Source organism: Thalia democratica, chromosome 7 (genome assembly GCF_965202585.1).
Source record: "Thalia democratica chromosome 7, ktThaDemo2.hap1.1, whole genome shotgun sequence".
Classification (NCBI taxonomy): Eukaryota; Metazoa; Chordata; class Thaliacea; order Salpida; family Salpidae; genus Thalia; species Thalia democratica.
Genome location: NC_139171.1, coordinates 4,304,854 through 4,331,529, shown reverse-complemented (window position 1 = coordinate 4,331,529; position 26,676 = coordinate 4,304,854). Strand labels below are relative to the sequence as shown.

The 26,676-nt window shown below is 24.6% G+C and overlaps 3 protein-coding genes and 1 long non-coding RNA gene across 4 annotated transcripts; 2 read left to right on the top strand and 2 right to left on the bottom strand.

Moving 5' to 3' along the window:
- The first annotated feature begins 2,398 nt into the window (after positions 1-2,398).
- On the top strand, positions 2,399-3,645 carry LOC145841055 (uncharacterized). Its single transcript, XR_014370142.1, has 3 exons — positions 2,399-2,502; positions 3,232-3,315; positions 3,554-3,645. It is a non-coding gene; the product is annotated as an uncharacterized LOC145841055 (long non-coding RNA).
- A 352-nt stretch (positions 3,646-3,997) lies between these two features.
- LOC145840911 (uncharacterized) lies at positions 3,998-7,519 on the top strand. The gene is made up of 8 exons (XM_082948263.1): positions 3,998-4,136; positions 4,722-4,848; positions 5,120-5,221; positions 5,349-5,437; positions 5,832-6,042; positions 6,328-6,381; positions 6,445-6,501; positions 6,869-7,519. Exons 4-8 carry the CDS (start codon positions 5,360-5,362, stop codon positions 7,288-7,290), a joined length of 822 nt encoding a protein of 273 aa, XP_082804389.1. The 5' UTR covers positions 3,998-4,136; positions 4,722-4,848; positions 5,120-5,221; positions 5,349-5,359; the 3' UTR covers positions 7,291-7,519.
- Positions 7,520-9,316: 1,797 nt separating this feature from the next.
- On the bottom strand, positions 9,317-13,518 carry LOC145840459 (uncharacterized). The gene is made up of 3 exons (XM_082947723.1): positions 13,465-13,518; positions 11,966-12,085; positions 9,317-9,918 (listed from the first exon to the last, which is right to left on the bottom strand). The coding sequence occupies exons 2-3, from the start codon at positions 12,083-12,085 to the stop codon at positions 9,811-9,813; spliced, it is 228 nt and encodes a 75-aa protein (XP_082803849.1). The 5' UTR covers positions 13,465-13,518; the 3' UTR covers positions 9,317-9,810.
- Positions 13,519-13,522: 4 nt separating this feature from the next.
- LOC145840458 (mitochondrial import inner membrane translocase subunit Tim23-like) lies at positions 13,523-17,439 on the bottom strand. Its single transcript, XM_082947722.1, has 3 exons — positions 17,182-17,439; positions 15,930-16,120; positions 13,523-14,499 (listed from the first exon to the last, which is right to left on the bottom strand). Exons 1-3 carry the CDS (start codon positions 17,424-17,426, stop codon positions 14,294-14,296), a joined length of 642 nt encoding a protein of 213 aa, XP_082803848.1. The 5' UTR covers positions 17,427-17,439; the 3' UTR covers positions 13,523-14,293.
- Between the last annotated feature and the right edge of the window lie 9,237 nt (positions 17,440-26,676).

Below are 26,676 nucleotides of genomic sequence, written 5' to 3'. Positions count from 1 at the left end.
TAAGTTAAACTTATGTTTTCAATTAAAATGATATGTTTGTACATTGTTTTATTTTAAACAAACAATCAAATGTTATATATAAAAAAGTATTAAAAGATAGCTATTCACAATAGTATTATATTTAGTTTTTCAATATAACGCCTTAACTAGTTTAAAAATAATAATATATCATAGCTAAAAATTATGCCAAAAGGAAGACTACTTGCAATAAAAGATTAATTTTAAAAAGATTAATGGTTTAAAATTCACATAAAATACTGCGCAGTAATTAAAAAACACAATCATATCTGTACAAACATCGATATATTTTTACAACTTAGTTGTTTTAAAAAATATATTGTTATATATACACAAGTTTTAAGTTTATTAAGAGCATTCTAAAAGTGTTTTCTTACGTTGTAAATGCATACTTATATCCCGTTAGACTAACATCAAATATTAATAAAAATTTGACTTGTGTATTTTATTTTCTTAATTAAGCAATTCTCGTTAAAAACAAAACGTGACAGTCATTTCAAAATTTAAAACTTTTGTGACGTCATAACTTCCTAGTTTAACGTAACAAGGATGTAATTTTTAATTTTTTTTTCATTGTTAACTAAATGATTTATTTGTGCTTATAAACAATAAAAAGCAACTTTAGTATCTATTTCTAAGATGAAAGTTTTAAAAACAGTTTTTGCTTTAGTCTGCTGTTTTAAAGTAGCAATCTCAAAAGAAGGTAGATAGTTTCTTAGTTTTTGTTTTTAGTTTTCTTAATAAATTTAATTTTCTGTTGGTTTTTCATATGTTAAATTTAAATAGTCTCTTGATTCATCAGTAGTATCTGTATAGATACATAATAACTTTTTTTATATGTACAGAAACTTTTCTGACTTAGAATTTTCGAAAGATTAATAAAAATAATTTTTTGTGACCTAAGTTCTCAATACTTTCAGCTTCACAGTTTTTCTTTAACTTCAAGCTCAAAAGTTAGTAACGGTCTTTACCGAAAAGACAAAATAAATATAATAAGTCTTTGTTTTGTTTGCTACTTAAGACAAAACTTAAAGTTCAACATATTAAACAAAACTAGTTAAGTTTGTAAATGTCGTTTTATTAAACTTAATTTTTCCTATTACAAATATTATTTTGATTTTATTTTTACAAATTAACCATGGTCAACCAGAATGAAACATCTTAATGTCCTGGACAAGACGTTAAAAGGTATCCAAGTGGTGTGCGACCCGATAATCGAAAAATTTTTCGTGCACCAGGTCCTAGGACCAAATATTTGTTTCTTTTTAGTCGTTCAATAAACAATACTAACCTTAACTTTCCATTAAGTTTAAAAAAAAATGCATATACAAATAAAGATTATTTTTTTAGATCCAGATCACCCTTTCATAGTTGAATCAATACAGAGGGACGGTGGGAACACGTGGTCTAATGGGTACAATGGGACGATGTACAAGGCAACAATAGGACGTAACAATGACGTCATAAAGTTCGAGTATGCGGTAATAGTTGAAGGGGGAATCGAATACGTCACAAGCTTCAACCCGAGCTGTTGTGATGACAACCAATGTAAAAAGAGGTAAGTGTGTGACAACCGTTGTGAAAAGAAGTGAGATATCAACTAGCTTACTGATTTACTATTGATAAGTTTCAATCATTTTGAAAATAGTTGAGATATCTATGTACTGATATAGCTGTAGATTCAGATTCGAAAAATTTTATCTTGTTAAGATGCTATTAACATAGTGGGACATATTTAAAAAGGTACAATTTTTTTAGTAAAAACAACTTATAGCTTTTAGTAGTTTTAAACGTTCAAAGACAGATACTAGTTTATAATAGTTTTACGGATTTTCTAATGAAATTTTTAATGCTTATATCATGTTAATTTTATCATTATTTACTGATTAGTTTTGTAATTTCTTGTTTAAATTCACGACTGTATTGTTTTTATACAAAGACAAAATACTGTTAACAAGTATTTTAATTTTCATTAATAATTTATACTTGTTACCATTGAAAACAAACTTAATTCTTTTAACCAAAAGAGTAAATAAAAACTGACTTGGAGTAAAACAATTTTTAATTATTTAAGAGTTTTGTTGTATAACTTACAGTTTATCGTAAAATACTTACCAATATTCACTTAATGTGTTCTTTTTATTTTTAACATATTTTTAAAAATCAACATAAAACTATTAACATAAAATTTAAAATTAACTAAAAACTATTAAATATAATTAAGTTTAGTTGAATTTTTTTAATAATGAAAACTTAAGCTTGAGTAAACTTTTTTTTACAGAAAAGAAAACTGTAATTACATTGTGGAAGAAAATGAACAGTTTAGTTTTAAAATTGAGATAAAAGGCGATGAAACTTTAACAAAGTTAGTCAAAATAAACACCAATTTCATAAAAGTAACTGGGTTGAAAGTTACGGTAAGATACAAACAAAATATCATCAAATACTTTCAGTACAAAATATTCAACGATGTCCATTTTCAAAGTAAGTTTTTTACTTTTATTTAAAATCTGTTTATAATGTAAAACTAGAGTAATAGCAAATACGTGTTCTGTTAATTTTTATAAACGGTGTATATTTTAAAATATATTTGCTTAAGCATATTAAAAAAAAAATTAAGTTTTAAAATTCATTAACTACAAAAACTTTAAACAAAGTATAGTTTAAAAAACAGATCTTTTAACTAAACCAAAAAAAAAGATTGTAATAATAGCCTCACAGTTTTAGCTTAATATTGATAAGCTCAATATTTACTAACCTTGTGTAGTTATATATTTTACTATTTAAAAAGTTCTTTTATTGCAAGTAAAATTCTAGTATCAGAGTGTTTTGCAATCAACACTGATTATTTGTTTTAGTAGTATACTTGAAACTTTTATAATTTTGCTATGTAAAAATACTTCTCTTTTTATTCAAGTTTAATTGATAAAAAAGAAATTATTTTTTTATAAAATTAGTACAAAAAAAGTTTTAAGTGACAAATTGACACATTTTTAAAATACTAAAATTACAATAAAAACAAATAAGAATTTATTTGAAATAGCACACAGACTCGGAGCCATCAAAACAAAAAGTTACTTCAAAGTTTAACATACATTAAATACGTTTTAAAAATATTTTCTTTATGTTTTTTATTAAATATTAGAAACACAAAAACTAACGCTAAGTATATAAAATGTATATTTTCTTACAAGTCGGTTCTTTTATTTACAGATTGTACAAACACCAACAAGTTCTTGCATACAAATTCACAATCAGCCACTTATAATTCTGTAGGAAGATTCTACTGTGAGAAAGGTTTCAAATTATTTGTTATTAATAAAACTAATTGAATGTGTTATACTAATATTAAATTTGGTTTAAAGCATTAAGACTTTTTTTTTCGTTTTATCTACTAATATTAAAGCTAGGTTTTAACTTATTTATTAAACTGGTTAAATTTTTCTAACTTTTCGTACTAACTAGTAAAAACTAGCTTTGAAAAAATTAACTACCTATTATATTTTTCTAATACCTTATGCTAATATTGAATTAGGTTTCAAATTAGAACCTGAAAATGCAAATGTATCAACTATTTGTACAAGAAAAGGAATATGGAAAGACAATAATAAAGTTGACTGCCTCAGAGGTGAATATAAAGTCCTAATTATAATTATAAAATAAAATCTTTTATTACCTTTGTAAAGAAGCCAATAAGCTTTATTTTCTTCTGTGTTTAAAAAATATTTTTTAAATTTTTTTAAATATTTAAAGTATCTAACGGTATTGTTGTAATATTAAATCTATACACTAAAAGTTAAACATTAGAATCAAAAAAATGAAACTCTGTCTTGAGGATGGAACAATAAAGATAAAACTTTAATAAATTGTTTGAAAACTTTATGTTTTTTTAAGATACAATTGTGAAACTAAACCTTCATAATATTATTTAAGATCCAGTCAACTTTAGAGTTGGTGTCATTGATAGAAATGATACAGAAAATCAAATAATTTATGCGAATGTGAATGAAAGTTTACTGTTAAATTGTGAAAATAGTCCTTCACATCCGCCAGTGTTCTCGAAAATTTATGAAATTTACAGTGAAAACGAATTGATTGAGAAAAAAGTTGTAAATTCGGTTGGTATAAGATTTTATAAAGTTTGTCTTTTATTTTACTCCAAAATAACTTATACGAATTTAAAAATCTTAAACAAATTAAAATTCAGTTTTCTTAAGAATTGAATAAAAAAACATTCGATTTATTTATTTGCTTGTATTAATTTTTATCTAAACATTTCCGATTAAAGTTATTTTATAAATTTACTTTAAAATACTAAATTTAAAAAAATGGCACAATACTCAGAGAAGCAATTTATTTTGAAACGGTTAAAAACGCTTAAATACTAAAAACTCTTAAAATATAATATAAGTATGATAATTATGTTTGGAATTAAAAAATATTCAGCTTTTTATCATATTAATTTAACATTTTATTAATATTTAGCTAGATTATTTTTTAACTCATATTATGTACTTAAACAAAAGATCTATAATTACTTTGAAATTTTTAAATCATTTTTTAATTCTTTTTTATTGTTTAAGATTATCTCTGAACATGTATAGCAGAGTTTACTTACATATATCTAATTTGGTTGATTCTGTAAACTTTTCAAAATTGAGGACTTCAGTTTTATCCAAATAAAATAAATATTACTTTTGTAGACGGAACACTTTCAAATAAACGTAACAAAAGAAAACCACCGTAACAGAATTCGTTGCAGCAGTTTGAACAAGTTTCTTCTCCCTAATGCCATCAAGTGGTCAGAGTTCAGAACAATTTCTGTTAATTGTTAGTTTGTTTTTAACTGTATAAAAACTGTAAAAAAATGTTTGGAATCCTATTTATACTGTAAGTTACAAAAATACTTATTGTATTATTAAAAATATAATTAATCGAACTATATAAACATAAATATCCTTTTTAAAGTACAGTTATAAACAGTTCTTTTAAAATTTACATACATTTACAAACAACGTAAACCAAGGAGACTGTAAGCAGTTAAGACTCTTATGATTCAGTATTTTTCAAGCCATAGAATTTCCAAAAAAAGTGTTAACAGATCCACCTGAAGTAGTAGAAAATCAGATTTCAAGTTGTGATACTAATTGTAAATTCACATTCAACTCAAATGGAGGAAATTTGAGTGCTAATCTTTACGTAGGTAAGAGTACAATTTATTTTATTTTGTGATAAACCTAGTTAGCTTATGAAACTACAAATGCTTGACTACTTTTAAATTAAAATTTGTAATAAAAAGTTTGAGTAAACAACTTTTAATACTTTTATAGTTAAAGAACGAATGAAGGTATTAGTTGAAGCGATTATTATGTTCCAAAAGAATGAAAATTCAAATACAGTTGAAGCTATTAGTATTGAGGTTTGTTTAACTGATAAAAGTTTTGTAACATAAAAAAATTGTTATACTTTAGCACCGTAAACTCAACTATGCGGATACAAAGCTCTTGAATTGATAGAAAATAAACTATTAAAATATAGTACAATAAAACTAATTTATATTTTAGCATTTGGTAAGTATTTGAAAGTATAAGTTAAGAAAACAAAAAGTTAAACTAGATAAATAACTTTTTTTAAAGCTTTTTGTTAAGAACAACGCATAACATACATTTGTCTCTCATTTGAAATTAACTAGTTTTTTCCTGTACAAGCAGCTAGCTTTAATGCGGAAATTACATTATATATGAAAATTTAACTTGAAAGAATGTTTAAAAACTCTACTTTTGTACTAAAATGTTTATTGTGTTTTGTTTTAGGAACATGAAAGACTTTTAAAATTTTCAAAAAACTTTCAACTAGAAGTCTATTCTTCCTTATTTCCAGACGAAACAGTAGTTTTCAAGTTTCAAACAATGAGAAGAAATTTATTGTTTATAATATTATTAATATTGACTTGTTTATTCTGTCTAGTTTTGGTTGTATTCCTAAGCATATACATAAAAAGAAGAACCACCAAAAAAGATAAGGGTATTTAATATCTAATATACAACTACAAAGTCAAATAAAAATAATTATCTTTTTTTTTTGCTTTAAATAACGCTTTTTTAGTTTGTATTGTGTAGGACATTTTTGAGTTATTACATTCTTTAAAGATTTCAGAAATTACTTGCAACTATTTATTTAAACTGTTTCTTTAGCTAAAATCAAAATGAAACAAACTATATGTTTAACATTTGTTGGAGCTAGAAAATTCTCAAAAATACTAAATAATCCTCTTGTTATTTAAAATATTAAAAACGAATACTATTTCAGAACCTTTGGTCTCGGACGAAAGAGAAAACCCACTTTACGAAATGTCTAAAAGAGGTAGGTTTGTTTTTCACTAAATTTCGTTTCAGTAATTAGCATGATATTATTATTACGTAACAGATGATTACGACAAAGAAGAAAAGGTGAATGAAACATACCAGGCTTGTGGAGAAATAGGTTTTGATGTATTTGATATTTGTAACATATTTTTCTAGTTATATTGAAATATTAATGTTTTTTTTGTAAGCTAGGTGAAAAAAAGTTTAACTAGAAATAATTAAACACAAGAAAACAGGACTATGCTGATAATTTAATTAAAAGTTTTCTATCATATTTATATAAGTATATATCAACTTACAATGAATTTTTACAATAAAGTTGATTAGCCTTGAGAGAAAAACTATTTTTTTTTAATTAAAAACTTTGCTCTTCAAATTATTTTAACATTTCAAAGGTTTATTTTAGTCACTTTGCTTATTTTTAATTAAACATGCAATCTGTTGTTTCATAAAAAACTGATGAATTAACTATAAACACTTTACAGCAGACACCAACGAAACGGAAGAAGATGAAAATACATACGCTGAAATTCCCCCAAAACCTAAGCCCCAAAACGCCCACGGTTCGGGTGATCCTAGTTGCCAGGCAAATCGAGTTGGTTGCCAAGAAGATAAACCTGGCAGCCAAGAAACGTCACAAGATGACGTTTATGCAGTTGTCATTAAAACAAATAGTTCAGATCAAAAACCTTCAGGGACTCGAGCGAAATGTGAAACTGAAAACTGCGAAGAAACTGCTGATGACAAAACTGTTTGCGGTGACAAAATTACAACTGAAGACAAAATTTATAAAGATGACAAAATTGCTGCAGAAGACTTGTATGCAGTTGTTGTGAAAAACAAAAACAATGGTTCTAGTGAAGAAGTTTATGCTACGCTTGATAAAGGACATAAGAATTTTCATTGATCAATTTTTTTAATGATAAAAATGATGCTGTGTATATTAATCATGTTGTGGTTAATATGTGCCATTTAAATCACTAACTTCTAAAGACGAATTTGTCAAGAATTTAGAATACTTTTTAGCTTAGCATACGGAATTTCGTTTAGATTTATTTTATCTACATTAATTTTTTTTACATGTTTTTTTTTAATGCCATGTTTCTGTTAGATCAGTAGCACTTTGAAAATTTTTACTAGCATTTTTGAACTTTAAACATTTATTTATCTAGTGATGTTCTTAGATTTTTCTAGCTATAACGCATAAATGTTTTTTTGGAGTTTATGAAACTTGTTTAAAAAATATTTTTAATTAATTTATTTTTATTATTCCGAGTATTAATCCAATCTATTATTATGCATATTTATTATTCCGAATAATTATTCTGAATATATCAATAATTGGAATCCTAAAGGTTTAAGTTGCTTGTAATTCAAATACAAGTTAACAAATAGCAATTATGTATTATATTATTCTTTATTTACTGAGCAATATTTTTAAGGTCTTAATCAATGAATTCATTTTAAATATTAACAAGGTAAACTGTATTCTTTCTTTATTGTACTAAAACATGTTTCTGTGTGTTAACTTACTTTAGAAGTTCTTTAAAAAAATAAACACCGTAAGTAAAGAATAGAAGCTAAAGTAAGTATATATATAATATGTGTTTATCAAAAATAAAAACTATAGATTATTGCAGATTAATAATACTAAATTCATCTTTTTGTAAAAAAAAAGTTGTTTTAAAATCTCATGATTATTTATTTTGTGTTATAAACACCAAGTTATTTTTGATAAAAACTACTTCTTTTTTCCTGTTGTTACGGCAGTACCTGAAATTAAAGTATTCAAATTTTAAATAAAAACCCTTGGAATTAACAACAAGGTAACCATTGGTTTTTAAAAATTTCTTCCAAATTTTTGTTAGTACACGTTTTTGGTCTACTTTTTAACTAAAAGTAAAAATGTCTACAGGATTCCAACTAAAATTTCAAAAAACGTTTAGAGGTAATTCCATAAAACACAGCAAATTTATCAAAACAAAGTATTTTAAACGAACAAATTTTATGGTACATAAAGTAAAATACGTCATAAGCCGTTTATAAGAAATTTATGAAAGTTGTAGTTAAATAAGCTAACTTAAGATGAATTATATTTAGTATAAACAGATTAACTATGTCCGCTAGGTGGCGCAATTAAAGTCATTTCTGTACTGAGATTGTTAAAAAAAAAGTGTTTTTCATCACGCGGTGTCGCTGTTTTGGATTTCAATCACCATTTAGAAGACTACTTTATATGGTTTTTTGAATTTTGATTTAATCTATTTAATAGATTTTTCGTGTCAAATTAAATTTTTACTACTTAACATGTAAAAATTGTTTAAAACCCAAGGTTTTTAGTGGTTTTGTTCATAAAGCTAGGTGTTTTTTAAATCTTCTTAAACCCCAGGTTTTGTGGCAACCCTTTACTAATGATCTTTTATGAAAGTCTAAAACTCAGACAAATAATCTGCTTATCCCCAGATTTTATAACTGCTAAAATCTGAATACATTTATGCCCCTAAAACAGTTGGCAAAATAAAACTTTTAAACATTTTCTAGCCAAGCGTACTTCTTCTAGGATTGTCCAGATGCGTAACAAACATTTGGTTTTTCATGTATAATTTTCTACCTGAACTTCAAATATATTTTAGTAATCAGGTGATTGGCTAATTTATTTCATTTAAAAGCAGTCATTATTTTGCACAAAATTGAAATTAATATTTTATTTTTTCATGTCAACTTGTAGCTTTTTAAATTAATTAAAAAACATATTAGATTCAACACTTGACCAAATCAAAATAACTTGAACTAAATGTTTTAAAAAATTGTCTAAATTTTGTCCTATTATAAATACATTAGACACTAGTAAAGTTTAAGTATAAAATAAAACTTTTACACCATCAAAAATAAAATATTAAAACCATCAAAACTTATAATACTTTCTTCAATAATCTTAATCAAATTTATAGTTCTTAAAAGTATTTAAACAAAAGTATAAGATGAAACTAAACACTTTTCTCAATTAAGAGTATCAAAAAGATTATGATGTTGGTGAAAAATATAAAGTTATTTATCATTAATCACAATCAAACTAAACTATTCACTTTATGGTAAAATCAGTAAAAAGTTTTTTTAAAGCACAAACTTTTGACAACTAAAAAAATGGCAATGAAAAAAATAATAATAACCTAAAGAAAACAGAAAGCTATAATTCAAAAAATGTCCTTATATACGAGCAGTACATTAAATTATACTTATATAAAAACAATTTTATATAAAACTTGGTCAAAAATATGACTTTGTGCAATCATAATCAAATTTCTGGCTCTAATCTTTAACTTTAAGTTCAGATGTGATTGTTAAGTGTTTATTATGTAATAAAAGTTTTTATTTAAATCATTATCTTTTAATTCATACACGGAAAAACAATAAAAATAAACAAATTTTATTTTTTTCTCATTTGTTCCTTTTTAATTTCATTTTCAATTTCTTGCTTCAAATTTTTCACGAATCTCGAGCCGGTTATTTGTTGTTGTTTTTCCATAGTTCCCGCCTAAAATATTTTATAAAAAATAACATAAATATCTGTATTAATTAACAATGAGTTTAATTAATAAACTGAGGTGAATGATAAAAACATTAATGCACTAAACTTTTCAAAATAACTATGTTTAATATAATAACTAATGATTAAAACACAATAAACTTGTAATACTGTTTATACTAAGTAAAAAAAATATTTTTGTAATTTGCTTTTGTAATAGTGTTGGTATGTACATAAAAATATTAAGCTAGTAATTAAACAATAAATTTGTTAAAAAAATATTTGATTAATAATAGCATGTATAAAAATTGAATTAATTGATTAGTTAAACAAACAAATTGGTGAAATACTCGTCAAAATAACTATGTTTTAAAAATGCTAACCAACGGTTTAAACATAACAAATTAACGATACAGTTTATACGAAGTAAAAATATTTTTTATTTCTGTAATTTGCTTTTGTAATAATGTTTGTTATACAACAAAATATTAAGCTAGTAATTATACAATTAATTTATTCTCATGTCATGAAATGGGCGGATCATTTTAAACATTTACCATTTAAGTTTGACAAAAAGTTATTTTATTGGGTTATGGAGTTATAAAAAACTATTTACAATGCTAAAACACATTTTTTAAACGTATTTTTTATATAACATTTTAATTATTTGTTGTTTAAATCAACAAACTTATTGAATAAAAAAACATGATAGAATATTTTGGCAGCCTGTACTACAACAGTAAAGATATCATATTTGTTAACATCATAAACATAATAGTTTGTATCTCTAAAAATATAGTAAACAGAGTGAATTTTTTTACTAAGTAATTTTAGTTTAAAAAATGGTTTTGAAATTAAATAACATTAATAGGTCATACACTTTGTTCTCAAGAACTGAGTTGCATGCCATGTTATTTCTTAATTTTAATTATTTTAACTTTAGTATGATACCATTAGTTGTTGGAAAGATATATTAGTATCAGGATATATATGTAAAACAATTTATGTAACATAAAGTTTTAGATAAGAAATAATTATGTAAGAAAACCTTTGAGCCAGTTTTGTAAGTACATCTTAGCAAACTAGCTAAAAGCCATTGTTTATTCACAATATTACATATTCTTCAATTAAAAAGCTAGGAAAGTAAAATGTATCAACTATTGAGCTTTAGAATAAACTATAAACTAGTAAATCAAAAGACAAATCTCTAAATAAAAAGAAATTCGATCTAAAAAAGTAGAAATAAGTCATCAGTTAACAAGAAGTTCTATATAAAATCATAGTTTTACTTAAGTTCTTTTTTATCCCTTTTAAGAAATCTACTGAAATTTAAAACCTTTATTTCTATTTATTTACAAGATGTATACAAAACAAAAATGTTCTTAACAAAGTTGAAAGAGCCTTTAAATAGAACACCCAGTTCACAACTATATTTTAAAACATTTTGAGAAGATACTTAGTAAAATTACTTAAATTATATTTTGGATCCATAACTTTTCGAATATATTTTTAATATGAGTTTTTGTAAAGATTTTTTTTTCTCAACTACTTTATTTTTTACTGATAAGTAACAACCAAGTTTCTATAAACTTATACCCAACTGCTAATTTAAAAACAAAAGGCAAAAATAATATTATATATTACTTCAAAGCTAAAACTTGACTAATATTCTAATTTGATATTATTTCTACAATATTCATCGCTAAAATAAGCTTTAAATAATTATTTGTAACTATCTGTGTTACTCCAACTGAAAATAAAACTTTCAATATCTGGAAGGCCCTTACAGTAAATTACGTAATTTTAGTTAAAATACTTTAGTTAAAAAAAGCCAGCTGTTTAAAACTTAAATTTAAAGTAAACAGACAATGATATTAGGGATTATTATATCTCACATCAACTTTTACAAGAACAAAAAAAGCCATACTGAACAAAAATTGCTTTAAACTATTGGAAAATACTTATAACTATTTGTGATTTTTGTATAAAACTTAAACTAATATAACTTGTTATTTGTTTATATTCTTCAATATATTTAATAATAAACAAAACCAACTTTAAATGATTGGAACACGCCAACAGTTATTTGAGCTGCTCTTCGCATCAACCTGGTTTCAGAAAGTTTTTCAATCATTTGTGGGTGACCCATTAACATCTGTATGAATCTGTGTATCATCTGAAACAAAAAGTTTGTTATATACGAAAATATTTATTTGATAGCATTATATTTTAGATTTAGGGTAACCGAATCTGTATAATCATTTTCATCATCTGAATAAACAAATTGTTAGTTTTTTAAGACTTATAATTTTAGTTTAAATGATCTTAGTTTTTTTATCATAATTTCAGGGTAGCTCATTAACATTGGAGTTGAATATTTGGAAAAAAAGTTGAATTGTTTCCATTTAGATCAGTTTTCCAAAACTTTTTTTTCAGAAGCCCCCTTAAAAGAAATTAAAAAAGCAATGGCTACCTTCAGTAAAATTTCTTAAGAAAATTAAACTAGAACATTTTTGTGCTATTCATTATGTACTCCAGAATATCTAGTGTAAGTTACAAAGTTTTTCCAAAATATTTACATTTGAAATTTTTCTGTAATATCAAGTGTTAGTTTCAAAAGTATCCTTATATAACCTAAGACCGTTTTATGCTATTCATTATATACTCCAGAATATCTAGTGTAAGTTTCAAATTATGACCTTGTGGCTCCCCTTTTAATAGCTTATAGCCTCCTAAATTTGTAAAACTTTCCCATAACATCTAGTATAAATTTCGAAAGTACCCTTAATAACACTTAAGACCTTTTTTTTGCTCTTCATTATCAACTCTAGAATATCTAGTGTAAATTTTACACTATGGTCATATAACCCTCAAGGGGCCATGTGACCCATTTTGGGAAACTCTGACTTAGACATGATTCTGTACTATGGTTTGCAAAAGTACGTACATTTTTATTTGAAACTTTTTATACACATTTTTTTTAAAACAATATGAATAGAAATAAATTAAGGTAATTTCTTAGAATTTTTTACAAATAAATGTAAAATACCTTCTATTGAATAAACTACTGTTATTTACTACTTACATAATAATCAAATATTCTAAAGGTTATATCTTAAAAATTTTTAAATAAATTTTTACTTATTTAGATTAATTAAAATATAGTTGATTAGTGCTTAAAACTTTCTTATATAATATACAGTAAACCTTTGACAAATTAATAGTTATATTTTATGTTATATAACTTTTAAATCACCTAAAACTATTATTAAAAACTTTAATAAGCTTATTTAAAATGTGCACTAAAAGAATACAAAATTATTTTATAGTATTAAGACTTAATTTTAAATTTAATATTGTTTTTTTATAAGTGTACAAATTAACTAATTTAACTACACTTTGTTTTTTATCACTTTCATTTTTGTTTATAAACAAATATATTAGCTACAATCTTTTAATTGCTGTTTTAAGTATCTGTCAAATATAACTAAAAAACTTTATTAATGTAGTATATTACGTGACAATAAATAAAAATACGAAAAATATTTTATTTACCTTTGTAGCTTTTTATGCAGTATTCCAGAATTTAAATTATTTAACCCAAACCTTTAAAAAATATTTTCATTAAAACATGCAAAATTAAACTATGAAAATTTAAAAAGTCATCAAAGCATTTTTAAGGAGAAATTAAAATTAAATTAAACTACGTCACACAACATTTTAAAACAACATTTTTTTCAATTACTTGTAAACAACAAACTTAACTTTTGAAATTTTAAAAAATTAAATATAACACTTTAATTCAAGTACTAACAATAAAACATTTAATCAAAACTCCTTAAAATTTTCACACAAAAAACATCAAAGAGTCAATTTTTATTTGCCTATATAGTCCATATAAATCAATTTTCTAATTTGCAGTTCCAAAAATTAATATAATTCCAAAAAACGTGTTACGTCATATCTGAAGGGGAGCCACTGTTGTAATGTAATAAGAGGCAAACAACTTGTAGGTTGTAAAGAAGGCAAAACATCTTTCCAGAATAAAACTGTAATTCAATTAAATGAAGCTTCCATTTGAAGCCTAATGAGAGACGCAACTAGAACGTCTTTTGGTAGATGGTGAACGAATTTTTTAGGCCTGAAGGCTTCCATTTTGACTTGGAAGCTAAACAGATAGATAGTAAAACAAAATTTTCAAGTAGCACCTTTGGTAGAAGAAGTAATTTACAACCAAATTAAAGTTTATGAGAGACTGAAAGTACATCTAAAATGAAGTTCAAAGAATCAGAAAATCCTCTGGTAAACTGAAAACCCCAATTGAGAAGCCCCGTAGATGGTAAAACCCCCTACTTTGAAACCACAGCGCCCCCAGCGTTCAAATTTATCTGCTGGTGATCATCTTGATGTAGTCGTTGGCCTGGTTCCTGTACAAAGCCATGGAACCGCCGATCAACGTTCCGGCGACGCAACCGAACAGGAACCTGCCCACCGGAGGGAGCTTCCTGACGTTCTTCCTCACAAAACCGACAACCTCTTCAGTGTTGGGCGACTTGCTGGCCATCAACCCCGGAATGGAGTAGAGCGCTCCTGGTGGTGAAATGAATCTTACTTTAAATACATGAAATGCAAGTTTTATTTATTTAAATCAGTTCATATATATCAGGGTTGCCACTCTTTGAGTCAAAAAACCTTCCCTGAGTGACCAGAAACAAAGTAACCTTAAACTTCTCTGAGTTTTTTTCAACACCTTAAAAAAAATTTATCAAGTAAAAAATTACAAGGTTAATTCTAAGAATATTAAAGAATTAGCCGCAAGGCTAAAACATATCTAAATAAGCACTTAAAAATGAATAAAATTAATTATTTTGAAATAAGTATAGAAACTGGATTAACTAAATCTCATTCAAGATCTAGAAAAAAATTTCCCTGAGTTAAAAAAAAGAATCAAAATTCCCTAACTTTCCCTGAGATTTTCTATAACTTGAAAATTCCTTGAGTTCCCTGAGTTTGTGGCAACCCTGATATATATATGTATTATATTTAAAATTTTTAAGTCCAGTCTGTTACACTTCTTTGGAAACATTTAAATCAAGAAAAGCTATTTTTTATTTTTAATGTATATTATCATATATATTTAATAAATCAACCCTTGGGATTAGTTAGAGAGAAATTTGTAATGTATTGTAACTCCTGAACAGTACTATTGAAAACTTATCTAACTCATAATCTTACCATAATTAAGTGCATAGGGGGGTCTAACATTCTTTTACTAAAAATAACATTGCATCTTACATGAAAGCTTGAAAGACAAACTACAAACCATTTTTTTTTTTAAATCAAAAAATTTATTCAACTTAAAGATATTGTAATTATTAAAAAAAGTTTCTGATACAAACGTATGGACCGCAAAATTTTCAGAATCAATTATTTTGGAAATTTAAAAATCACTAAAAATATATCTTCTTCTTCATTTTTTGAGCTAGAGACCTCAAATTTTCAGGAAATGTTCTTATTATAGTTTTAGCCAGTAGATCGTGCGGTGAAGTTCATTGTTTATATACTTATTATAGTTTAAAAGGCTTATAATGTTGCAATTTTAAAAATATCTAGTAATAAAAATTGAAGATATAAAAAATAGGTGGTTTTTAGATAAAAATTTTATATTTTAATATTAATTAAATTTCTGCATTCAATCTTATTAAAATTTAATAGTAGACTATCAGTAAAAACTTGAAGAACATTGCTTAGAAAATGAAGAAGGAGATAAATTATTAGTGAAATGGTCTTTTTTTTTTGCAATTTTAGTTTGGACCTTCCATTAGGAATTCATTGAGGTCACCAACTCTGATTGCTCATATCTTAAGAACTACTTTGAATTTTTTCAAGGGTAAAAAATATCTGATAGCTCAGGTAAAACTTAATAAAACAAAATCAGCTTGTAAAAATCAAGGTGGACACCCTAGCTCTTAACTTAAATATTTTTACATTTGTATAATATTATCTATACATACACATACCTGCCACAGTACCACCAACAATAGTGTTAATCTCGTCGTCTTCTTGCCTCAATTTCTCGCAGGCGATGGAGCAGAAACAGTACAAGAAACCTGCTGCACCAAATGTTTTGGCAACGTGTGCCGTGTTTTTGGTAAAGATTGTGATCGCCATTTGCTTTGAGTCACCCCTGAGCAGCTGCAACCCGGAATATCTGTGTCAATTTATTCTATTTATTACTATGGTAATTTGATGTTTAAATTGGTAAGCTAGTTATTTATTAAGAGTTGTAAGTTAATTAAATCATCGCCATTTGCTTGGAATCACCCCTAGAAATTAGAATCTGGAATATATGTGTTTCTTTAACAACGTAAATCTTTGAGTATAAAACTGGTTACATTTAAAAATTATCAGATTTTCTTTTGTTATGTAAAATTTCAAATAAGGGTTTCCCAAAGTGGGCAATGTAGCCTCCTTATGAGCCATGGCAGATGTTGAGGGGGCCACAAGCAACATAGGGGCCACAGAGGACCCATGAGGTCATAACTTGAAACTTACACTAATGTTCTGGATTTGATGAAGAACAGCAAAAAAAAAATGTTTTAGGTGTTTTTATTGGTAGTTTGAGTAATATTGTTGAAGGGGCCATAGCTTTTTTTTTATTTTTTCAAAGGGATAATTTGAAAAATTTTTTTTTTAAACAAGGGACAGCCCCCTTAATTTGAGAGCTACTGCCTTAAGACCCTGAAATTAATTTTAAAGTACAGTTCCAAACTAGCACAGCCATTTAAAAAAAAAGGCTGAATTTACAGCTATTTTTGACTTAATTATAAAAACCCACATCACTCCAGTGGTTACCACATCTAGTGGTAAATTAAATACCTGTTGTAGTAACTTACTTACTAAATATTTTTTAAATTTAGAAATAGACTTTTAAACAATATACTGTATTCCAATTGTTTAACTTAAATTTTCAACTATAAAATTTTTAATTAATGAACATCTAAATTAGTACTGTAAAGCTTATTTGAATATGTTATAAAATAAAATTATGATGACAAAAATTTTATTTATATGACAAATTTTTTGTGTCAAATCAAATTTTACTTTTTAACATGTTAACAGGTTTTTCCAGGATTCTAAGTTTTGTGGCAAACCTGTTTATACCCATGAAAATTTTGAAAATAATGTTACCGCATCCTCTAAAAAGCTGAGTAAATATAAATTTACCCGCATAATTAATAAACAAAAAAAATTTTATAAAAAAAAACTTACCTTACACTCTGAAGTGCTCCGAGCGCACCCCCTCCGATGCACGACATTCCAACCGTCTGGGTCAGCGTCTGAAACCTGCTTTTCTCAGCGCCGTGGTCCTCCTCAATCCTGATGTATTCGTTGTTCAGGTACTTTGGGTCGATTGACAGCAATGATGATTGGGCGATCGGGCTGCCGAGTGCGGTTGAAGGTGCGTCGTCACCGATTCCACCTGAGCTCGGGCCGAATAATCCTGATAGTGACATTTTTACTGTAGTTTATGCTGGAAATTTTGTTAGATTACTTTTTTATGCTTAAAATTACAAAAGTATCTTGCTAGTAATTTTCTTAAATTATCTAATTTAATAAGTAGTAACTTACAAGTTAAAAATCAAAGGATGATTATATATAATGATGATCCTGACAGCAACACTTTTATAATTTATGGTGGAAAAAGTGTTTTTTTTTTTTACAAAATTTTTGTTGGTGTGTCTGTTTGTACTAAATATTGCACTTTATTAATTTTTTTATTTGGAAATTTGATGTAAAACACTCAAAATACTAATCCTGATAGTGGCTAATTTATGCTGGAAAAAAAGTTACTAATTTAACTAATTTTTAGTTATCACCTGTGATTTTTGTATGCACAGGTTATGTTTCTATGTATTTTAAATAAGCTTCACAGATTTAAAATAAAACTTTGATCATGTTTAAAATATTTAAAAAAATTATCCATATAGTGAAATTACTATAATAATAGGAGATTTTGCAGGGAATTAAGTAAATAGTTTAAAATTCTATTTGGTTTAATTCTCTACAGATTGAAAAAAGAACTCGAAAAGCATAATATAATAACACAATAAGACTAAAACTTCTAAACTTTTGATAGTGTATTTTTTAAAACAGGCTATGTTTTTTTTTTGTTGAAATATATTTTATTTTAATTAAGGCTTTTTACATAAAACAAAATAAATTTAATGTAAATCGAAGCTTTAATGATTTAGTTGCAAAACTTTTATTATATTTCTTTACACAAAAACATATTAGCAGTACAATTTTAACCTGAAAAAGAGTTTAATATGAAAATTTAGATAATAAATAAACATGTAAATAAGTAGGTAGTTTTTATAAACTATAAAATATATTTCTAAACTTTCAAATACAACTTAAAATCATAAATCATATAAATAATACTGTATAAAAAGTTAATAAAGAACATTACATAGAGCTTCATCTTATTTGAAATAGTATACTATTTCATCAGTAATTTTAATATTCTGAAATATTACTAAAATAATTTAAGGTAGGTTTCAATAATATAAATTCAATTTTTTTTAAACTAGTGTGTACATAATAAATTTACCAAAGTATTCAGAGCTTATAGACACTTTAACAGTGTATAGTGCATTAAAATTACTATTGATTAGACTTGGTTTTATCTTTATAATTATTATAAACTTTTAGAAGATTAATTCTAATATAAAATAGTAAATAGTATGTTTGTAATTATGCTTTGTAGTTTAAACTACAAATCATAAGAGAACCTGTAGAATTAATAGTAAGAAAATAAGATTTAGAATTAGCTTTTGAATATTTTCTAAAATATAAAAAGGTATTTTTAACTAAACTAAAAAATGGGTCAAAAAAAAACTATTCTAAAAAAATCCACTTATAAACAAAATATTAAATTTAATAAAATTACATTTACATAAATATTTCACAGAACTTTATACTGTAGTGCAAAAACCAAAACATATATTTGTCCTTTTTTTAGTTATTTATACTTGTTGTAATTAGTTTCCCCCTACTTTTTTTTTGGGATACTATAATAGTTGAATATTTTCAAAGCTGTAATTTACATATGTTATATATATTGATGTTATACTGTTTTATTAATGATTGTTTTAAAAATTTTTAAGTCAACCCTTAAAAACAAGCTTAAGTTTAACTAACTATTCCTGAGACACTAAATTGACTATTTTTTAGAATAATTAAAAAATATTAACTACAATTTTTATAAGAAAAAGACAACAACTTATAACTTTAGGTAAACAAGTCAATAAAATGGGGTTATTAAATTATTGCTAAATTAAATATTATTTAATGCAATGATATATAATTTAGTTGAAGACCCTAATATAAAATTCACTTTAAATTAATTGATTATCTAATTAAACTCTATTTTGTTTTACATAGGAACAAACAGACCCTAAATTTTAGAGTATCAAAACAAATCTATTTTTTAAAAACTAAAGTTGTTACAATCATCTCAAAATTTACTAAATCAAATAACTAACTAGCAGATATTACATACAATTTTTTAATTTTATCAGAATTAAAAATAAATAAAAACTAACAAGCTTAGGAAGTTTTAAGCGTTTAAGTTTAGAAATATATTATTCACTAACTTATAGGTTTAATCAACCTTGAGCTAGTTTTTAAAATAAACATGCTTATTTAAATAAACTTTAGATAACTTTAAACATTATATAAGATTCTAACAACCCATGATTAAGATAGGTTTTTTTCATTTTTGTATAAATACAAATTAAAAAATTTAAGTTAAAATTACTAGAAAACTTTAATTCTGATATATTCTAAAAAATACTTAAAAACTTATAATAATATTATTTCAAAAGGAGTAATGTTTCTATAAATATAAAACAAAAGTTTTCTTAATTAATAGTTACACAACTAAATTTTGGATACAGGTTTGTATCTATTCTCAGGGTTGCAAAAAAAAAAAAACATTATTTACAGCAAAAAAAAAATAGCCAGCTTCAATAAATAGTGCCTCTTTTAATTTCAAGCCAGACAGAGCGTATGTAAAACTACTTATAATGTCTTAAGGGCAAAGGGGGTCCAACATTTTTTTTACTAAAAATGACATTGGATCTTATATGAAAACCTGAAGAACAAACTACAAGCCAGTTTTTATAGAATCGAAAAATCTTATTTATCTTTTGAGATATTGTAATTTTTTAAAAAGTTCCTGGTACAAACGTATGGACCAAAAAAATTTCAGGATAAATTTTCTTGAAAATTTAAAAATTCACTACAATCTACCTTCTCCTTCATTTTTAGAGCTAGAGACCTCAAACTTTCAGGAAATGTTCCTTTAATAGTTTAAAATACTTTGAATGTTGGAATTTTAAAAATATTACAAAATGAAATTGATAAAAAAAAATTTTGCATTCAATCTTTTTAAAATTTAATAATACTGTTTAGGTTAAAAATTTAAGAAGATTGCTTTAAAAATGAAGGAGAGATTTTTAGTAAAATGGTCTTTTTTTGTGTTTTTAGTTTGAGCTTTTCATTAGGAACCTATGGAGGTCATTGACTTTGATCACTCATATTTCAAAAAATACTTTAAATCTTTTTAAGCGGTTAAAAATCTCTGATAGCTCAGGTAAAACTCTATAAAATAAGATCAAATTGTAAAAAATCAAGGTGGACCCCCCTTCCTATGCCCTTAAAATTCTTTTACATAAAAATAAGCAGGGTTGCCACTTGCTTTTTCAGAATTTTCCAGATTTTCCAAATTTCTTCTAGGTTTTCAAAAGTACAAACTTTTGGGTCTATTTTTAGTTTAAAGTTAAGTTTAAGGTAAGAAACAGTGTTTAATAATATAAAAACATTAAAAAGATGCTGTAAAGGTACTAAAAATATGTTTTTAACTAAAAAAAAATTTTGATGATGACCTAATTTTTTATAAATATGATAGATATTTTAAGTCAAATCAAAATTTTATTAGTGAACATGGGAAAATTGTTAAAATTCCAGGTTTTTAAGGTGATATTTTTTTCAAAAATCCAGTTTTTACAAGGTTTTTTGCAAAATTTCTCAAAATCCAGGTAAAATGGCAACTTTGAATAAGTTTGAACAAGTAATAAAAAAGTATTGTTGTTTTTAATGCCGTTTTATTCTAAATCTATCATAAATGTATAAAGACAATTTATCCTTGAAAATATATTTTTATTTAAATTGGCTAGGGTTCATAAAATCTTTATCAGTGATTAAGAAAATTTAAGATGTTAAAGAACATTTTTTAGAATTAATGTTTTTATCAACTTTAAATTTATACACTAATTTAATAACTGAAAGGAGGAATATAAAACTATTATATGTACAAAAGCTTTTACAATTAGTTTACTTTTACTTTATATAAACAAAAGTATATGGGTAATACTCAAATAGAGCTAGACACTTATAACCTTATAATTAAAAAAATGAGAAATTTGAAATATAAAAAAGTAATACATGACATAAACTCTTATCAAAAGTTTTACAACTCCTTTAACTAAAGGTCAGTAAAAATACATTAAAAAGCTAGCTTGAATTAGCCTAAATTAAATAATAATATTAAGAAAAGTTAAAACTAGCCTGAGTGTGTGACAACCATATTAGATAGCTAAATAGTGTAATAAATACAACTTATTAATGTAGTATTTACAGCAAATGACTATTGATTGTGTTTGGTATTAGTTACTGTGAAAACAAATTAAAAACATTTTTTAAGTTTATTACAACAAAACAAATATTTATATTTATGTCTAAAATGTAAGCTTCAGAAAAAAACTAATGTATCAGGTTTTTGAACAAAATAACAGCTTAGGTATAAAACTAAACTTAGATAAAAAAAATTAATTTAAAACATCTAAACTAATACAGATTAAATTGGAATTTAAAATAATTGCTTTTTCAAATAATATAATATATATACAGTAAAATTATATAGAAATTACAGTATAAATGTGTTTTTTTTAAATAGAACTCTGAATAAAACAAAAATTACTTATTATACTTAATAATATTGCTTATCAAACCCAAATCTCAATATGTATAATCTAAATATATAATGAATAATATCTAATAGTTTAAGTTTTGTTGCATATTTTCAATTTCTTGGTGAAAAGGGGAAGCAAAAAGTCATCAGCAAATTTAAAGTATAAATAATTTTTCCAGAGGACATTTCTAGTTAAAAACCAAAACTGTAATTTTAGTAAAGTTACTTCTAATGTGGTTATGAATCTTTGTACAAATACTATTAAAAACCATTATGTTACCATATATAAGTTTTAAGTTGAGCCAAGTAGTAGTTATGTAATCATGAGAAAAATTCTGAATTTATAAAAAACAAACTAACACTTTTAAATGCAATTGAAATTCAACTAAAATAAAATAATATTTTTCCATATTATTTATACAAACTTTTTAAACTATATAAGCACTAGTTTTATAAATGCTGAAGGTCTTAGCTAAAAATAAATTTTAAAAAGAGATATTCTAAAACAAGAATTTTGTATAAAACAAGCATTTTCACTCATGTTAGGTCTGATGACCTAAACATGGTCCTAACAACTATTTATAAAATATTTGAGTTGATCATTACAAGATTGAAAAACAAGGGTCAAAACGTATATAATAAAATAAAATGAACTGTTTAAAGACTAAGTCAAAAATTTTTAATTTTTATAAATTTAATAATAAATTCTTATATACATTAATTTTTTTATCATAAATACGAAACAATTTTAGAAAAATTGTCTAGTAAGTATTTAGCATCATAGTTATCAGTTATAATTGAAAATTCTGGTTGATTCCAATGTCCTTGGTTTTTTTAATATTCAAGAATTTCAAAACAAATGAAATTCTGCTCCAAGGGAATTAACCTAAAATTTTTTGTAAAAGCCATATTGTACTGTACTGTTTTTCCCATAGCCAAAATTACCAAAGCATGATATTTAAAGTTAAAACCAACAAACCTAAGTAAGTATTCAGAATACTTTTTTTTTGTAAATCTGGTTTGCTTTACTAAGTAATTTAGTAAATTCTTTTAAATTAACCTATATTGTTTAAGCATAAAAAAGTTTAAAAATATGGTACTTAAGACTATAAAATACTAAAAGTAGGAAAGTATAGTTGAAGATCAACTAACTTTTTCAAAGCTAGTTTTTATTATTTTTTCTATAGTCTTAAATCTAATTCACTTACGCAAAGATTTTAAAAGCTAGGCTAAAAATTAATTTTTTATAATTAAAACTTTAAAACTCATAAAAAATCCTTCAAAAAAATAGATAACTTAGCAAGTATGTAAATCAGACTAAACATTAAATATACTAGCCTAAAAACACTTAAATAACATTTGAATTTTTAGAGTTCATATTCCCCGATAAAGTATTAAAAAAAAGTTTCTGTGAAACATAACAATATGTGCTATGAAAATAAATGATTTATGTTACATATTTGATAAGAAGTTGACTAAGAAAGATGTTATCAGTAAAAGTTTAAAACAACTTAAAAGTTTATGTTTATATTTTTTGAGTTAATATTTTCCAAGGTTAAATTGTTTTTATAACTATTTAGTAAATGCACTAGTAAAATTTATATTGTTTTTCTTAAGTTTTTTTTTTCTATATTAGTTAGCTATAAAGAAAAGGCCAAGTAGATATTAAATAAGTTTAAATATGATTGGTACAATGAGTTTGTTTTAAAAGTAGTACTTGTTTTTAATAATCAATAATTTTAAAACAAATTAAAATTGAGTTCCACAATAAATTAGAAGTTGACTGTGAAGGTAAAGTTGTCAGTAAAAGTTTAAACATGTTAAAAGTTTAAGTTTTTTAAATTAACAGTTTCAAAAGTTAGAGTTGTTTTATTAAATGTTTAGTAAATGCACGGGTAAAATTTATACAGATTTTTTAAATAAATTCTTTTTTGTATCAGCTAGATATAAATAAAAATTAGTAGATATTAAATATAAAAAAAAAGGTTTGGTACAATGAGTTTATTTTATAACTAAAACTTTTTTCAAATAATGAACTCGTCAGTTTACCTAGAAACCTGGTAAAACCTTGAAAATCTAGAATTTGACAATTTATGCAAAAAAAACCTGGAATTTAAGAAACTTAAAAAAAAAAGTGGAATTCTGAACAAAAATCACTAAAAAACTGGAAAAACCTGGAATTATAAACAATTTTTACACATTAAGCAGAAAAATATGATTTGACAAAATAAATCTACCATATAGATAAAAATTATTGTCATCATAAAACTTTTTTTAATTAAAAAAAACATATTTAAAGTAAAATTCAATATCTTTTTCATATTTTTATAACATTTAACACAGTTTTTTACCTTGAACTTAACTTTAAATAAAAAATAGACCCAAAAATATTTAGTTTTAAAAACCTTGGGGAAATTTTAAAAACCTGGAAAAAATTTTTGAAAAAATGAGTGGCAACCCTGTGAAATATCAAGTTAAAATTTTTTTTATGAGATTACTTTGCAGTTTAAAAACACACAGTTGTACCAAGTTTTATAAACATTACCTGCATACTACATGCACTTTGATTTCAATTTAATTCCAAATAGGAAACTCTAATTTAATTATACATTGCTTTAGTATACTTTTGTTGAATTTAATTCTAGTGAAAAAGTTTTGTCCATATTTAAAATATTTTCTAAATTATGATATTTCTTTATGTGTTTTTTAATACAAAATATAACTACCAAAAGTCATGACTAGTTTTTATAAGTAGTATATTAAGTAGTATAGAATACATTTTAATACCATTTAGTTGTAACTTAAGTTTAAATTTAATAATTTTTTCTAGTGTGGTTGTACAATTCAGTACAACCATATATGCATACAATTCACTTGTGTAAGATAATTTTGAAAACCTCCAATTAGTTTTTATGAGGAAATCAATGTTATTTTAGTTTTTCAATACTTTTATAAATATTTGCATGCAATTAAGCAGATTTATATGGGAGCTGTTTTAAAATATTTTTTTTTATTAGCATGTGAAAGAAATGTCATGTTAGTTCTTTTAAGCTTCAATTAATTGAAAAAAAACCTTTAATTAAAAAAAAATCTTCTTATCGCAACCTTTGTAAAACTGATCTATATTAAGCTACATAATTAAAATGTATTTATAAAAAATTGTTTGTTATGTTAATTTTAAGAAGTTAGTTTTTATAACTAGAAAAGAAACAAGCAAACATTTAATTTTTTAAAGTATTTTGATTTCATAACTCAGAAAATGGATAATTCCGCTTCTAATAGCGCTAATTTGTCACTAAATGAAAGCAAAGACGATGAGGTCAGTTAACAAAATGTTTTATATCATAACAATTTAGTTTATTAATTGGTCTTGTAGAGTTTGAATATACATTTGATATACAATGTATAATTTAAAATTATAGCTTCTTATCAAAATGAACACATGTTATATGTATGCGTATATATATATATATATATATATATATATATATATTAAAGGTTTTATAACAAGTTCTGATCGATAGTGCTCGACAAATTAAATTTGAGCTAAATATTTATCTAATTATATAAAAACTATAATTTAAACAGCTGTATCACACATTGAAATGTAAAATTTCATGTGATCTTCAATAAGTTACAGTTTATTATAATAGTGAACAGAAATTTCGATTTTAAAACTTTTATAATAATGGTGACGTAGTAATGGTACAATTTATTGTACGATTAGCTGAATTTGAAATACGCTGTGAATGTTATTTTATGCTTTTTAGGAAATTTTAAAAATGTTATTTTGGAAAAATGTTTAAAACTATTAGAATAAATTTTTTAGACAGCTGGGAAAAATGTTTTAAAATACTCGTGTCTTTTTAAGCTGAAATAAAAGCAAGATTTTTCGCACAAAAAAGAAACGTACCAAGCCACGTCCCCGTGACAAAGTAATAATGAAGTTAATGCACTTAAAGTCAAGTTAAAAAATAGTCTGATCTTGTTAGCTTAAGAACTTATGCATTTTGAAAACTTTAAGGTTGTATTTTGAAATTGAGTTAAACTGTATTAGGAAAATGTTTAAAACTGTTCGTGTTTTCGGCTTTATTTCACTCTGAATATATTATTAAGTTTGAATGAATTTTGCTAAAAAAGCAAATTCAAAAATGAAAAACTAGAAGTTACTGACAAAATATTTGCTTCCATTGACAAAAATACTTTTTTAGCAGTTAAACTAACTAATATTATATCAAATTAAAAAGATACTTTTTATTGGTGTCCTAGTTCAGAAGTTGTCAAGCTTTAGGTACTTGGGGGCCAAGTTTCGAATTAGAAATATGTTCAGGGCCGCAGTTTTAGTTTTAGTCAGACATTTAAAATTATTTTGTTTTAAGCAGTCTAGTACTTAGGTCAAAGTTAAAGTTGTTGTCGACCCCTGTCCTAGTTGCAGCACTTTATTTTTGCAAAATTTTTCGAAGTTGTTCAACTTATATTTTTAATGACGTCATCAAAAGACTTGGATAAGTTTTTCATTCTCTAACTTTAGCAAACAATTTAGAAGCCATCGCAGCAAATTTTAAGTGTTTATACAGTAAATCAAATAAAAAATCTTTATTAGAAGCTTTTTTATGGTATATTATATTGTTTTAAGTCCTGTAAAAAAATTTTTAAAGATATATATTTTCTTAATTGATATATTTATATGTAATAAAATTTAGTTTTTACTTAATTAACGCTACTATAAT